Genomic DNA, 16,551 nt, shown 5'->3' on the forward strand with positions numbered 1-16,551 from the left:
AAGTTTCAGCAAACTTGGCGAATCTCCAGTGACTGATGCTGCTAAACGGAGATACGATATAATTGCCTTACTTATTTGTCACGATTAAATTACATGGTAGAGGCGAATCAATTGGAAAATATTATACGGTCAGACGTAAAAATGTTGAACGTTTGACAGATGTCTTATTAGAAATGAATACATATTTCTTATTGTCAGTTACCTTGAAAATGGTCGCACAAACAGTCACGTGGTCGAATGACCGCCATGTTCTTCCGTCATCTCGATGATTCTCATGTATAGACTTTTTGCATACATTTTACTATGTTTATCACAAGACTTTTCCATCATTCGCCGAGCCATACAAAAAATCTTCCAGTAATTACATCATCCTGACCCTGAGTATTCGATGACGCACTCATATCGCACTGAGACGTTTCCATCACGCGACCGTCGCATCGTCCGCGTCTTCCATTCGTCACTTTCTCGATCCAGCATCGCAGTCCATTACTCCAATTCCATTTCTCAAATTAACACCTCGAAAAGCCACAAAAATTCCAATCCAATCTCGGTAAACCTTTCTCCATGATAGAAGTCTTCTAGAAATCCACGTGTTCGAGGCTCGAAATCGTCGGCCATACTTCGAACGATCGCGTCCTCGACGTCTGTCCATCTTACACGATCGTTCAGCGAAAAGGATGGTATTTTTTCACCGTGGTAACGAATTCGTAAGGAATCGCGACGAAAAGGAAACACTCCGCCGCGTCGGGAGCATGTGACAAACCGCTCGCATCGAGGACCGAGGAGAGACTCTATAAGGTGGTTTCCATCCCCCAATAGCGGCTGGCGCGCTGGCGGACCCGACGCTGCAATCATTCCCCGTAATGATTGTCATTACCGGGAACGGGAGGGCGAGCGAGCGGGTGGACGAACGGGGCAGAGGGATTGGCCTGCATTGCGATTGCGTTTCTGTCTGGTCCCATTGGCCGACAAACTGCGACTACGGACGAGTCTCTGTTCCGGTAGACTGCGACCTCAGGCCGTTCGAGATGTAATTTTGCCTCCTGCTATTCCTTTTCGCCGCTAAAAACTGCTTTTCGGAATCGATCTTCGTGGTACCTGGGCCAATGTCGCGGATTCGTTTTCTTTAACATCCGCTGAAAGCGACGGCAAAGAGTTACTCGTGAACTTGGCAAGTTTCAGTAATTTTTCGTTACAATTTTGGTCGTTGGAATATGGAGATTTGATTTATAGTTGTCATATGTAATTGCAGTTTTTGATTGCTTTATAAGGCACAGAATTCTTTTGTCTAGTTCTGAACATCGATGCTATATACGTATCTATCGTTTCGTTGTACTAGTCTGTATTAACGTGTTCGCGATGTACTCATCCTACGGAAGATTTATAGTTTATCCTTTCAGGAATCAAATTAATCGGCACCTTTGACCAGTTTATTAATCTCATGACACGAGTACGCGATTAATATTCAACTGTCGAGAAACAAATGATTTACTTCATAGGTTCAGTTGTTATAAAAGGAGGACATAATGAATAGTAAAGTATAACGTACAATTAAAAAATAGTGTTTGTAACGTTATATTTTCCTACTTTTCAATTTATGGAGTTAATCAATGTGGTGTGTGAACAGCTCAAATATCTAGCTTAGAATCTAAATGATACTGTTGAAGCAAGTATTGTGTGTTCTGAGATTGTACGTTTCGATGGATTGCGAAAAATAGTATAATATAATCTTGAAATAAAGACCTTCTTGATAAAAAAAAAATATGCATGTAAATAACAGTGAATGTGTTAAGTAGACATTATTAAACCAATTATATCCCTACTCAAATTGCACCATTGTCGATGTCAGAAACATAGGAATGAGCAATAGCCAGCCGTTCAAAGCGTATTTCAGAGTCTAGTGCCCTAATTAGGAAACAGTGTATTATCTCCTTTAAACCGCCAATTAATTTTATTTACAGATCGTTTCCCCTATTTCACTTTTTAATCTCAGTTTGTATTGCAACAAACTATTCCATAGATTTTAGTAGCAGATTCATGTAAGTACTACGAATAAATGTATGGAATTACATGCAGAGGGAGGATACTTTTATTGAGATCGTTACGTCGCGTCGCTTCGGATCGTAATAAAGCAATCGACAGAGGCAGTGTGTGTGGGTTCAAGAATTTAAAGTGTTAGTGAAAAGAATGGATTTTGAAGCGAGCAGCTTTGGGAGAGGACATCAAAGCATCAGATATCGTGGTGGGGCCTTTCATAGCTGCCATTATCGCGTTACTTCCGCGTGGCCGAACGTCATTTGCCTCACACCCCCGTGATGATTTGAGGGCAACCGAGCCACCGACCCAACCCCTCGTGGCTTGTTGGGGCCATTATGTTACTGCATCGCAGCGACTCTACATTCGCGTCGAATGCATCGATGCAGATTTCTCTGTCACCTCGTACAAACGTTAAAACAAACTAACAAATATTTATTAAAATTTTAACGACACCCACGTTCGTTACCAGTTGCCCATAAATTACCTTAATAAACTCCTGCACGCCATTAAATCGCAATCAAATTTTTCACGCGTTTCACGCACGTACAGAAAGAAAACTACGACTACATTCTGAAATAGAAGAAGCACGCAATCAAATATAAATCCTCGTATCCCGCATTAACGAATAAAACCCATAAATCTCCGTCTCCATCCTGAACGAAACCATTCCGTCTTTATTTGCGAGAAAAATCTAGAAGGAGAGAAAACATTTGAAAACGTCACCGACCTCAAAGAACGCTCCATCACCAAGTGCACCCTTGATGACAGCCTGCACCTGCACATCTACACAATTGCTAACGCTTCGCGCACCAGCTCGTTCATCGGAGGCCGGAAAATCGTTTCGCGATTCGCGGTCCCATGGAAATCCGCACGTCGAAGAAAGCCACGAGACGGTCGAAGATCTCACGGTCGATTATCTTTACGGGCGACATTACCGGGACCATTAGAGGAGCGTCGCGTTAGTCGTCAGACTCCTCGCCCAGATGACAGTTTTGCTACGCCTCTGACGTCAACCAAGCTTCGAATTCCAGCGTGGGCGGGTACGGGCGAAATGGCTTCGTCTCCCTTCGTCTATAAGAGCGTCTCCTCGCCCCAATCCTGGTCCTCGTCCTCCGCCACCTCGACGGCCACCACCTCGCCTCCTGCATTAAGCACTTCGCAACGACAATTTGCGATACATTTGCAAGAGCGCACGCGACTTCATATTCCATCCAACTCCGCGGAAAATTTTCTGGAAAGGCAGACACAACCTCGACTGGTTGTCGTGGCTATGTATATGAAGAAGGAGAACATCACGAGGATGAAGAGAGAGAGAGAAAGAAAGAGAGAGAAGTGTCGAGGTCCACTATTGCTGAAAGTGTCTGATCGAACGATTCCACGGCTGGCTGAAGCAGTTACGTTTTTGCCAGGCAACGTTTTACAGCGTCATGGTTCTTTAATCAACGACGACGAACGATTGTATCGTTCGGGTGGAAAATGTGTTTAAAGATCAGAAAAGTCGGACGATGTTACCGCGGCAACCAACGATTTAGAGAATCGTAAAAACTATTAATTTATAATAAAGTCATTTAAAGGCTGGTTATTAAGAAACTTTATCAGAAGAGTTGAATTACAGAACTCGTTCCCAGTGCATCGAACCATGAACCCACGAAAGCGGTAATTTAAACAACGAGTGCGTTCGTGGATCGTTAATTAGGATCGTAACTTTCGAAGTAATCTGGAATCGCATTTCACGGTGTACCGATGTGCCGCGCACGAAGTCGATTTATCAGCGAGGCCAACGGTTGTCATGGGGATGCGACCCGCCCCCTTAAACCAACTCGCAACCCCCATGCAAACTGCGCATGGAGTCTCGAAAATAGTCCTCTTTGACTAACGAAACAAACCAGAAACCACCAATCAAATACGTAAAATCTAAAAGACACAATCGTCATTTTCACGAAAGAGAAAATACAAAATCTGACAGGGAACTGGAAGAATGGAAGCTCTAAAAATTCCTCAACCACGTTTAGACGCTGCCAATGATTTCTCACGAAAGTTAACGGTTATCTATCTGTAGGATCTCGCTCGCACGAGGATTTCCCAAGATAAGGATCTAAGCCAATCTATGTCTAAAAACGTAGCTTAACCAACGCTGAAAACGATCGACGGCAGAGGCTTTCTGTTCCTTTTAGCAGATTTTCCATCGTCCATTCGATAATCTCGTATATCAATATCTACCGTAACGGATCACGCGAGAATATAATTCTCAGTCGAGTATACGATGAATCGACAAACTAATTAAAAGACAGCCGAATTAAATCGTTCAGATTTAATAACTCGTTCATAAACGTTTCAGTCGAAAACGTTCTCTTTCGTTTAGTCTAATTGTTCCTAATCGAAGGACAATTGCAATCGTTTCCGAAACTAATTACTCGCTCTTCGCAGAGTTATTCTGGCCAATTTTGGTATGGAGGATTCGAGGATCGCCTACGCGAGGAAGTCGTTCTTCTATGCGCACCGCGCACCTTTCGACTTCTTTTTTCTCGTCGCGACGTGCACCAGCTCTCCCACGGGGCTCGACGCTGTGAAAGGTATCCACGGCACTCCTACTTAATTGTTGTTTATATCAAGCAATTTTTTCAAGCCTCGCCGGCTCGATGTGTACGCTCATATAAGAACAAAGCACGCGTCGTCTCTTTAGATCGCGTTTGTAAAAGCGACGCTTTCTGTCGCAGCACGACGATGAAGGTTCCCTCTTGTCGAGTAAGGTCGCATTTTTAACCTCTGAACCCGGTTGCTGACGGTCGCCGCCTCTTTTGCATCTCGACGTTTGCAAACGCCGTTCTCCGCCTTCTATAATTTCACAGAAGCGAATGAAGTGTTTTCCTTTCTCCGCGTCGAGATGCTCGCCCTTTGTCTGCCTCTTTGTTCGCTGGATTCGATATTAAATCTCCTCTTCCTCCTTCCCGGCTCCACTCGAATGTACGTGCTTCCAATTATCTTTCCGAGAGTATAAAAGCAAACGTAAAGAATGTTGATTACCTTCTTTGTAACGTGCACGACAATTTATTTTCCTCTCTTTTTCGCTTGTTTGAAGAGGTATCAAGCGAAGAATTATGTAAGTACGTACTTACATTCATACAGAAATCGATAGATTTGTCAGGAATCTTTCTAGAATCACGAATATTTTGTTTATGAACACAGCGTAAAACAGATTGGTTCTGGAATGATCGAAGCAGCAGATTGACTGGGGATTCGTTGAAACGGAAGCGTGTTCCTTCTTTCACTGCACTGCCACCGGACAGAGGTGAGAAGAGACCCCTGCTGCGTGTTGTCGGCTACCCGGCTACCTACCTACCATTTCACTGGTGAGGTCCGCCTAAGGCCTCGCATTTATCATCGTGGACCACCTCCGGTGACATTCGTCGCCATTCCAGATTAACATTAGATCTCTCGTACGAGTGAAAGAACGAACAGTCGTACGTCCGAGTTAAAACCAGTATTCCTTCGGTGCTCTCGATATTTTTAATATCGTACATAAAATCAACGATCGGGAGTGATCTTTTTTTAAACGACCTATTCTAATAGCGTTTAATAACATTGTTGCCTCGCCTAAAAACCGGTCGGCGACATCGAACAGGAACAGAGGCAGAGATTGATGCCCGACAACGTTGTTAATTCTTCGTTTTTCGCCGGTGGTATCGTGTACCGTGCCGTGTACTTACATATACGCGTAATTTCTAATATGCATAAATAAGATTGATGGGCTCCACGTGCACACCGGAATTTCGATGGGACTTCCGCGCGTTGCAGAGCCATGTTCCCCCTGAAGGGGAAAACGTGAAGCCGAGGATCCTACCTATCGTGGTGCCGCGAGGCTGGAAATTAATCCTTCCAGAATTTTTCATTGTCGACACCGACCGTCTCTCATTCAGGTAACCCAATAATTACGAGGCGCTCGATCGGTTCGACCCAGCCAGTCAAACGACAGACTTTACGTTCTCCTATCCTTTGTTCCTTTTTCCGATCCTCCATCGTGTCGCGGATTCGCGTTACGATACTCCAGGTAAAGGAGAAACTGCCGGGTCGAATCCGAGCGAAGCGTAATTCGCCCGTCGCGTCGTCCAGTTTTTCCAAGGCTTCTCTGGCTACCGTGTTCATGGAAAAAATATTATTGTTGTAATTAAACGTCATTAATGCTCCTTTATTAGGAGTTCTTGGGCGGAACGACATTTTATTATCCTGTACGTGGAACGCTACATCCTGGATTGTTGTCTAGTTACAGTCTGTTGTATTTTTAGTTGTAGAATCTTTTTCTTGTTCTAATAGTGTCATTTCTTCCGATACTCTGGGGCTTTTCTATTAGTGTTGAAGGTTGTCGCTGTTCTTTTTGTCGTTAAATTCCACTTCTAGTGTTCCTATGCTGCTCCTTTCTATTAGTGTAATTCTTTGCTTCCTTGTTTAACGCATTTGGATTGCTTTTTATCACTGCATTCTCTTTTTCGATATCTTTGCATTCTTTCTTCTTGTAGTCTATCCTCGCACACTGTTACTTTTCTGAGAAATTTAGTTTTTCTCTCGTTGCTAGAACTTTTCCTAGAATCCTTCTAGCGACAGGATCTTTCGAACGTACAAGTTCTCCTACATCTCAATTTACGTGTACTTCGAGAAGGCGCTGCCTATCGGAGAAGATTGAATGCTACATATAGTTTCGAATGCGACTTCATCAATCAGGTCTCTAATTGTAATGAATCGCAAATGGTATATCGTAAAACATACATACGTTACTAAGTGAAAGATAAATCGTTTCATAGAAATTTCATGGCGGATATAGATAGTTCTCTATGTAAATTTCTACATGCTGTCACACCTAAATAGAGAATATAACCGACTCGTTTGTCGATTTCGAAACACGAGCGCAAGAAGGGTGGTCTCGCTCTTAAAATCCATCGCGTATACTATTGTACACGAACAGCGAAAGGAAAGAGGACAAAAGCTGCTATTACACTGACATTTTTCCATCTTTTTAAACGGCGGAAGGGAACGCAATACCTTCGAACGCCACACACGAAATCGTTTCTTTCTCGAGGCGAAAAAGCAATTGCAGAGGCACGGATTAACTTCGAAAGGAACGCGACACGAGGTGGCAGCGATCGAAAACGGCTACCCCTGCCTTGGTAATAAACACAATTACTAATTTAACGCGTTCTGCCGACGGCCATGGAATGAGACTAAGGCACCGAGCTTCGACTTCTTTCCTTTGGAATCGTCCAACAGAGAGATCTATACGCAAATGAACTGCGACGAATCGTGAAAGAATCGAGCCCCCTGTCGCGGTATCGTTGCTTCGAGAGGAAGAGAAGAGAAAAAAGAAGGAAGAAGAAGAGAAAATAGGGAGGATGGTCTTTTAGAGGTAGATAGAAAAAAAAAAGAGGAAAAGGAGAAACAAGTCTGGTAGGTGGCTACGATGGTCCAGCGACGCGAGAACAAAAGGACGACGACTTAGTTCCGCATGGACCTTTCACGAGGCACCGCAACGGTGACGCTCGTTCCTCATCTTGCTCTCTTTTCTTCGTCTCCTCCTGTTTCGACTCCTCGAGTCTATCATCCCGCGCTTCCGCCGCGAGCCAGACGCGCTGCCCGCAGAGATACGCCGATGATGATGATTAATCGTCCTACCTTTGTCTCGCGATAATGAGATTTTCGTTTGCGCAATGCGTCCACCTGTGAGACCCTCTCCTTTGATCTGGCATTCTGTCTCTCTTTCTTTTCGTTGACCGTGAATTTACCGGTATACCATTTATAGCGACTGCGTTCTATCGCCCAGGAAGAATAATTAAACTAACCCATTGTCGGGGTTCATCATTTTAGTCAATAACGTGGAAACAAAAGGACTGTTTTAAGGCACAGATTAATTTATGGTCCTGAATTCGATGGAGGGAGAATGATTAAATCGGTCCATTGTTCTGGTAGATAATTTTGATTTTAAAAATGAGGACGAATGATAAGATATTGGAAACAATTATCTGAAAGTTGATTATTTCGATTAATAATGGAAATATTTCGAAGTACAGTTGAATTTTATGGATGACGTAGGTAGAACAATCAAATCGTTCTATAATTTAATTGAGAAAAGGGAAAACAAGGGATAGGAAATTACAATAAATAATCTTGCGATAGAGTCAAATAAATATCGCTATGATTTATGGACGAGCAAGGAAGGGGACTGATGATTTTCACAAATAAAATGAAAACAAAGGAAGGAACGATCGAATGAGTGATTCCGAGGTAAAATCAAATTCACAGCGCGTGAAACGAGCGAAAGGTAGTTTAGCAGCGACACGTGTACCAGACGAGACGAAAACGAGAAGTTACTGTTAGGGAAGCAGGCATGTGCGTATGCAGATACAATGGCGGCGTAGAGGAGAACGCAAGGGAGCGTGGAACATTTGACTACGGGCTGTCAGAGTGTCAGCCAAGCCCATCCTCTTTCACAACGTAGGAAATATTGTAATTGCCCGTGCGGAGTTTCCTCTGCGACATAGTACGCTGTCCAAACATTATTCGATTCGATTCCCAAGGGGTTCAGGAACCTCGTGGCCTTGACCAAAAATAACTTCATAGCTATTTAATACATCCTCGTCGTCATCTACTTTCACTTATTATTCACCAAAACTTTAAAAATTCCAAATCGATTCACAAAATATTATAGCAATACTGTCCGCAACAGAGAGAATACAAAGTATAATATATAATTTCGAACTCTTTCACATGCCACATCTAAAAAAAGAAAAAAAAAAGAAAATAGAAAAATGAAGACGCTATTAGAAAAAAATAATTTTTTTTTATTATTCAATGGTTTGAAGCAGTAAACTTCGCTAGATCTATAGCGAAAGCATGCATTTTATTGGTTTTGTTGGTTCCCATAGAACCAGCAAATTCACGGGTGTCTCGGACGAAATGAGTCACACAAAAACAGACAGTGAACAAAAGGGGAAAAGGATAGGAGACGAGACGAAGAAGGAGGATGAGGAACACGGAGAGAGAACAGGCAGACACGGAGAACACGGAATCCGCTTGTAGAGGCATGTCGCAGGCCCGATTGTTCTCCTCTTCCCGGCCCTTTCCTGAATCGGGGCTCGCGAAGTTAAGAGATTTGCCGGCTTGGCGGGCGCGAGCAAAGCGATTCCTTCAGCCTGGCAATCGATTGTCCGATAATATCGGCCTCATTTGTCAACCATAGCGAGCCGTTTAAATGCAAATAGAGCAAAGCGATCTGACCGCTGTGAACATCCATGAAAATACAGTGGATGGAAATTAGAATCGTGCCTGGCAGCCGATCGTTTCGTCTACAGAGTTGCACAAATGTCTAGGGCCATCTAGATTTGAAAAATGTAGCGTCGATTAAACGAGATACTCAGAACCAAAGAGACGCAGGTCACATTTTGTCATTTCTAAGACAAGATTAGAAACGGTTAATTAGATAGTCAAATATTAATGTTGTCAATGTAAATAAACGAAAACTGTTTAGAGGAAACCTGTTCTTCGAAAATGGATTTACTCTTTCTCCCTTCATTTTTTAAAAAACAGAAAGTTTCTTAAATAGCGAACTAAAAGATTCAGAAGATTCCGTAAAATGTGCTTCATAAAGAAGTGTGTATTAAAGTATTACACGACCTATCTTAACACTTAAAAATCAAAGATTTATATTATGATCGTTTAGAAGCTAAAAATGAAGTGTTTAGACGATGTATTCTCTAGAGGAGTCGCTAAAAATGAATGAACTAATTTCGTCTCTTTCCTCTTTTATTTTTGAAGAATCAAAGAGAATATTAGACTTATAGAAGATCTAACTGGAAAATTAAACTGATTTTTTCCACGAAATGCTATATGAAGGAATCTTCCTCTTAACTATTACACGATTCAAGTTAACATTTAATTACTACACTCTTCTTTCTCATCATAAATAACAAGATACCGAGAGATAGTTTTTTCTACGGAAGAAGACAATTAAGCTTCTCCTCGTCAAATCTGGGCACCTGTTCCCTCTCTTTCATCTACTGTGGATGACCTGACGACGGCATAGGAACCGTGGCAGAGACCGCAGCCATTGATGAATAGCTCCCTATAAAAATAATAAATTATCGCCTCCGGGGGTGGTCTCTCTTTCAAAGAGCAGCCGGCAATTGTTGCTCCGTATGTGTACACGGCTACTGTTAATTATATTGTGCCGGTACTGTGAGTACCGCCGCGTGGAGCATCGTCATTATTATTCGGCTCTACGATTCAAACATTCAGCTTAATTATTCTGCGAACAACGAGTCGCGTTATCTTCCAGATAACGAACGATCTTCATGGTCGAATCTTTTCTTCTTCTTTTCTTCTGAAAAAAATACCGCGTCTGAAATAAAGAAGAAAAGCCGAAAATATATACATCTTAGTTTGACTTCGACACTGAACCATGTCAGAAAAAAGCTACGATAATTCGGTTACTAAAATAGGAAAAGTCGAAAGCGTGACTCTCGATCCTGTCACCCATCGTTTGTCTTGTCTTCGTTGGTCGCCTTCTAGTTCTATTGTTTTCTATATCGAGAGAAATAGAAACTAGGATCCAAGGAACGGTCGATAGGTATGCAGATTTTGACCTGTTTGAATTTCTGGCCCGTTGCGAATTTCTGGTCCTGCGAGCTACAGTTCCCAGCCTCTTATTGTCATCGTTGTCACGTTATGCTTCCTCTGAGGGCGTAAAAAATGTTGAATATGGAAGATCAAAGGTATGATGTAACGGAGAAGATCTCAACGTTGATTCGGTAGAATCATCAAGGCCATGGTTCTTTCGCTGGTTCACTGCGAGGAAAAGAAATTAAGAAGCCTTGCGTAACTCTCTTCATACGTGGCACGCACGAGGCTCTCTTTTACGCGCACCGCAAAACACCGGTACCTGTTTTGAGCTAAAAACTTGAACAACGAGCTCCGCGATTCGACTACGCCTTTAGCTGGACCGTGTCTTTCCCATAATGAAATTACGTCTTTGCGAGTTGCGACTGTCGTATTTGCAATCGTCACACTTATCGAAGTATGAAATCTAAGATAAGTTAATTTAAAGAATCCTAATGCCATCGGCTTTTGATATCGTAATTTTACATTTCTACTATTTTGCATTCGTAGCACGTGTGTCAAATTTCTAGTACAATTTCAATCCTTGACTCCTTATGATCAGAATTTGTTTACAGCTGTAACTGATCACAATCTTTCTATTTAACCAGAAATTTACAAACTGATAATCATAGATAAACTATTTAGTGTCAGTTGGTACAGTGGTATGGCAATAAGCGAAAAAACCAAAATTCAAGAATATCGACAGGCTTCATGAACCTATAGAAAATTAGTATCTCAAATCGCGAGTACGTCACATTCCTGGTATTTCGAATCCCTAGTACCGTACTTCTCCGAAGGAAAAGAAAAAATGTCAAGGCAAGAGTAGAATTGCAACGCAATCAAAATTCCTGGGTACTTGAAGTCAGATTATGTTCCAAGAGGTTCTAAACTCACCTAGATAGCAGATAGCAGAAGGATATCGAAGGTGGTGAGCGGAAAAGATGAAGTTGAAGAGAAGATGGGAACGAAAAGAGGAATAGAAACTGGCAACGGCGGCGGCTCGATTGATTGCGCTGCAAGAAGTCAGGCCTTGCCTTCCCACCGATGGTACGGGTGGACAGATGGACACACGGTTACGTGCTACAGGTGCTGGCCAAGAGTCGTCCTCTTTCCTGATCCCGCAGGAACGCAAGCTCCGCGATATCCTCGTGCTGTTGCTATCGGTACCGCCAAAGCGGGGGAAAGGGACGTCACCACTTTTTCTACATCCCACATTCCGGCCACGTCGGGCATCGCCGAGGATTTTGCTTTCCGTCACTCTTTCGTGCTCCTTTGATCGACGTGTCGATACGTACTCTGCAACCGTTTTCTCTCCCGTCCAAACTATATCTCCATCCAGAAATTGGGGACATCCTCTGTAACAATGAATGAAATCCAGGTCATTTTTTCTAAAGTTCCAACCTTGTTGTACTTTTAGGCAGTAAAGAATTTTAATCCTTTGCCATATAGATTAGGATGAAAGATTCAAGCGGAGATTAATTTGCGAAGGGAATATTAAAATCGAAAGCTTTCGATATTTTACTAGAACATAAGGATTAACGATTACTAGGAAATTATCGCTCCTGCATTGCAGATTTCTTTTTCCTAGAAATCCACGAATCTGGATTTCCTCGGCGATGGAAAAAACGAAAGGGAGGAATTGATCGTGTCACAAGGCAGGCTAGAGCATCGTCACACTCGGTTGTCTCGACAGGGGGTGAAGTTCAGTCCGCGAGGACACCGAGATGAATTGCGGAACGAAGTCGAGAGCGTGGTGCAGCTACAAAGTAGCAGAGAAAGCGAAAGAGGGACGAGACTATGCGGCAGGACAATGCGAAAGAAAGAGAGAGAGCCAGCAGAGCGAGATATAAAGGTATTCAGGGTGGCGAAGGTAGCGGCGGCGGCGGCCACATCAAAGCGTCCACCGACTGCTGGGCTTTGGCTTCGACTTTCCGCGCGTGTTCCTGCTTGCGTGTGCGTGCGTTCATGCACGCGCTCACGGCTCTCTCGTGAGAGATCGAGCCGCGGAGACTGGCTGGGCTTCGACGGAGCTTCGATTCCGGTCGAACCGGTGCGCTCTGTTGGCCGCGTGCGTGCGATCTCCGCTTGTATGCTACTCGTGTCTGTATACTTATACACGTACGTGTAGCCTTTCGATACAAGCGCGTTCCTCGTGCATTCGTCGTCGATGCGTTCGCTACATGGAAAGGATAATGTCGCAGCATCCTTCCGAACACCGTGGAACGACCGTGTCGCCGCGTCTCCGCGCCACCGTCTCCATGGAACGTTTCCTTTTTTTCCTTCCTCTTTCTTTTCTTTTTCTTCTTCTTGTTTCCTCTTAGACCAGAAGATCGAGCGAAGTCTCACGACTCACGAGCCGAGACACATCCAGGAAGGAGAACGCATTCAGCCGAAACACAATGAATCCGAACGAAATATTCTTGGTATTTTTAGCCATCGCGTCCTCGTTGGCTCTTAGCGATGATTCTGTAACGAGTCGAAAATCGTCGCGCGGTGAAATTATGCGCAATCCCGCGGCCATCGCTGTCACATCAGTGAATATTGAACACGCGGTTGGAAAAAGCGGTCGGCCTGAAAAATATTTTGACAGCGTGATTTCTACGGTTGTCAACGGGTATCAGGAAGTCGGCGCTCGCGCGCTCGCGAGAGACCGCCATGGGATAATACATTGAAGCACGGCTAATTTGAATTTCAGGCGAATTGAAAGGCACCGTGTGTCGCGCTACGTGTCAAAAAGATTACGGTAACGCGCGCCCAGGGAAGTCGTAACAATAGTAATTTACGGTAATAACTCATCCGCGTATAGAAACACTTCAAATAATGCCAACCGTGGCCGCATGGTTGTTGAGAATCCTAGAATTTCCGTGGCACACTAAGAGCACCGCAATCCCACCAGAAGCGTCGCATTTTCTACCCTGGTAACGATTAATGACAGGATAAACTCATCAAACTGCCATACTCTTTTATTTATAATTAACACCGTCTTATCGTTTTGCTATCTTACAAAAACGTTCGTTCTCCGCGGAGTACATAATTTCATATTATGTACTATATACAAATATTATATGGCGCCTTGTTAAATTACTTAATTCCTATCATTATTGAAACCAATCATTTTATATTAATTTGCAATTATAATTTCACTCGTGTATCGTATCAAACAAATTTATTACAATTAAATTTACATTTGCTAAGTATAACTCAGTCGATTAACTAGAAATTGGATAAAAAAAATGCAAACAAAGGTAAATTCCACCGGCAATTAATCAGTCTTATAGTAAACATTGAAGAAAAAATATAGAAATTTACTCGACTCGACAGGAACGTGCGCCTATCGTTAATTTACCGAAACGTGGAGAAAGGATAGTCAAAGAAGCGAAGCTGAAAAATGAGTAAAAGGATGTTGGAGAAGGTCTTGTGGATAGAGATTGACGAAGAGGACACGATCCTGACCACCACGCTGGGTTACTCCCGATCGTAAAGTAACCGAGGCGCAGAAACCCGACGAAACGTGCAATTGAAGCGTCGAGCGAGCGTGATTACCGTCATCAGCGAAGTTCAAATACCGGTGTAAACGCTTCGCACTTTCGACTCCCTTGGATATGCGATTGTGCGAGATCGTGAACGGCTCTACACTTTGATCGGGGACCCGTATTACGAGGAATCGTTCGCAACGTTGGTGTCAAGAGAGGAAAGAAGAGAAATTGAAATCGCTTCAAAACATAAAATCATTTGCTGTGTCTCGTCGATGAACCTCGTGAATTCCTACATAGGTATAGGTTGTTCAACGAACCATCTTGGGAACCGGACTAATGCTTCTCAATATATATTGCATCGATGAGTTCGATGCGGGAAAAACAGGTTTTATTGCGTGGCGTTATCGAAATTCTAAATTCAAGATTGCATGTTGCGCCGGCGAACAAGCGTTTTCGCTCTGTACGTGTTGGTTTAACAAGGATAACGTAATGGATCCGTTAAGAGCGTGGCGATCAACTTAAACGCCGCTCTAAATTACACGAGTTAATTTTTCAGTTACTCTGCTATAACAGCGGCACGATAAGTAATAACGGTAGAAGTGTAAAAGAACCGTTCATTTGCTAAATAGAAGACATTATTGTTTTTCATTTTCTTACTCTTTTTAGTGTAATCGACATCCATCAAGTGGTGATTTTCTATATGTATGTATATTTATTCGATATTACAGTATTTTCTTGTGAAATTATCGATGCACGAAATGGCTGCTCGTTTGCTCTTCTATCATTAGTTAATCGAGTATTCAACACGTCAAAATATTTGCTAATATTTTTCGATACTTGGTAAAGGCTTATCCACAATTTGCGATACTGCCTCTGCCATCTGTCAGCAGGTTGATTAACTTTGCGTTTTAGACGTGCATCGTGGCGTCCTCTGAAAGACTCCCTCTGAAACGCTTCGCTACCAATGGTGGGAAAATTATTGGCCACGTCGTGCTTCAGACTATTTTCAACAACCTTGTTCCAGCAATTTCTTAAGCACCTTAGTACTTTATGACTTTTGATAAAGCACGAAAAAAATTTCTTCCATAACAATGTCTTACAGGAAAATCCAATCGAAAAGAAGTTTTCGAAGAGACGCTATATAAGATATAAGCTTCTTCGCAATCTGTCCGGTAGTTCATCACCTAATTAAGCGAGATTCTATCTTATATGTATGTATGTATGTACATAGTTAATGAACCCAATGACCACGAAGTAACGGTAGATCCTCGACGCACTTCGAATTTCATCGGACAAGGTTATAATATTAAATTTTATCACGGCCTAAGTGCTATTTACCCTAGGATCGAATTATCGAAAGAAAGTCAATTACTCGACTCGATCTATGATTCGAAACGATCGGCCTGAGTGACCATTATTCACTTACAATCAGCCACTTGCTCTCGTTCAAACGATTCACACGAGTCACGCAATTAGCGTTTGTAAGCTGTTTAATAATATAACGGTCAATTTGTCACGATTAGCTACCGTAATGATAGCTTCCGTGGATAATTTATTGTTAATTATTCCCGGAACGGTTGCAGGTACATATATCCAACGTACGTCCATCAGGTGCCGACAACTAAATTGACAACTAATGGAAATATTGCACGTGCCCATAATCAGAGGAAAAATTATCCCACCGTCGCGCTGGTGCTAAAGCCTCGGCTGTACTTAAATTTCCCCTCCTACCACACCGGTACATCGTAACAACAACTCTACCTGATATTATGTAGTAATTAGGTTATCTCCGCGATCGGCAGTAGCAATTTGCTGCCAGCGTTAATTGTAGTAAAATTTAGTGGCCCCGGAATGGAAAAATTGTAGTCTTTAATGCGAGGCGCCGCTACAGATTCCATCTCTCCGCGAGCGGCTGACAATCTTAAAACATACAAAATCATGCTGTAACAATGTATATATAAAGTAGCTTGGCCGATTTTATCTGGCAACTAGTAAAATCGTTTAATCTCTCGATCAAAGGTGATGCAATTTCATAGCGCTCTAACAGCTACGATATAGAATGTATAGACCGGATGATATTTCAGCCTGATATTCATACTAAATTAACCACAGTCATTAGCGCGCGTAATTAAAATAAAAACGTAGATAATACGATCTCATATGTAAACAACATATAAAAATATATATAAAATGAAGAACTTGTTCGTTCATTTTCTTGTATTTATTCCATTATATTATGGTAGCTTCGTGAAGCGACTTACTCGGCCAGCCGTCTTTTATGCTCACGGATTTTCAACGGCAGTTCACCTTGAAAAGTACCACCCATGCGATTCTTTAAGGCTCGTGCAGCACCGTGGCTCACTATGCCGCGTCATGACGGCCAAAAAAAACAGGAACT

The 16,551-nt window shown here is 42.7% G+C and overlaps 1 protein-coding gene across 3 annotated transcripts in view; it reads right to left on the reverse strand.

Moving 5' to 3' along the window:
- LOC117216295 overlaps positions 1 to 16,551 on the reverse strand; it is a 58,510-nt gene that overhangs the window by 22,627 nt on the left and 19,332 nt on the right. For 2 of the 3 annotated variants that reach the window (XM_033462902.1, XM_033462903.1), the window contains exon 3: positions 11,572 to 12,032. In XM_033462902.1, coding sequence (XP_033318793.1) covers positions 11,572 to 12,032 — 461 coding nt within the window. Of the gene's footprint in view, positions 1 to 202; positions 1,298 to 11,571; positions 12,033 to 16,551 lie in introns of those variants that run through there. The other variant, XR_004489342.1, reaches the window with a different exon arrangement.

The sequence above is a fragment of the Bombus bifarius genome, unplaced genomic scaffold (assembly GCF_011952205.1).
Source record: "Bombus bifarius isolate JDL3187 unplaced genomic scaffold, Bbif_JDL3187 scf7180000010271, whole genome shotgun sequence".
Classification (NCBI taxonomy): Eukaryota; Metazoa; Arthropoda; class Insecta; order Hymenoptera; family Apidae; genus Bombus; species Bombus bifarius.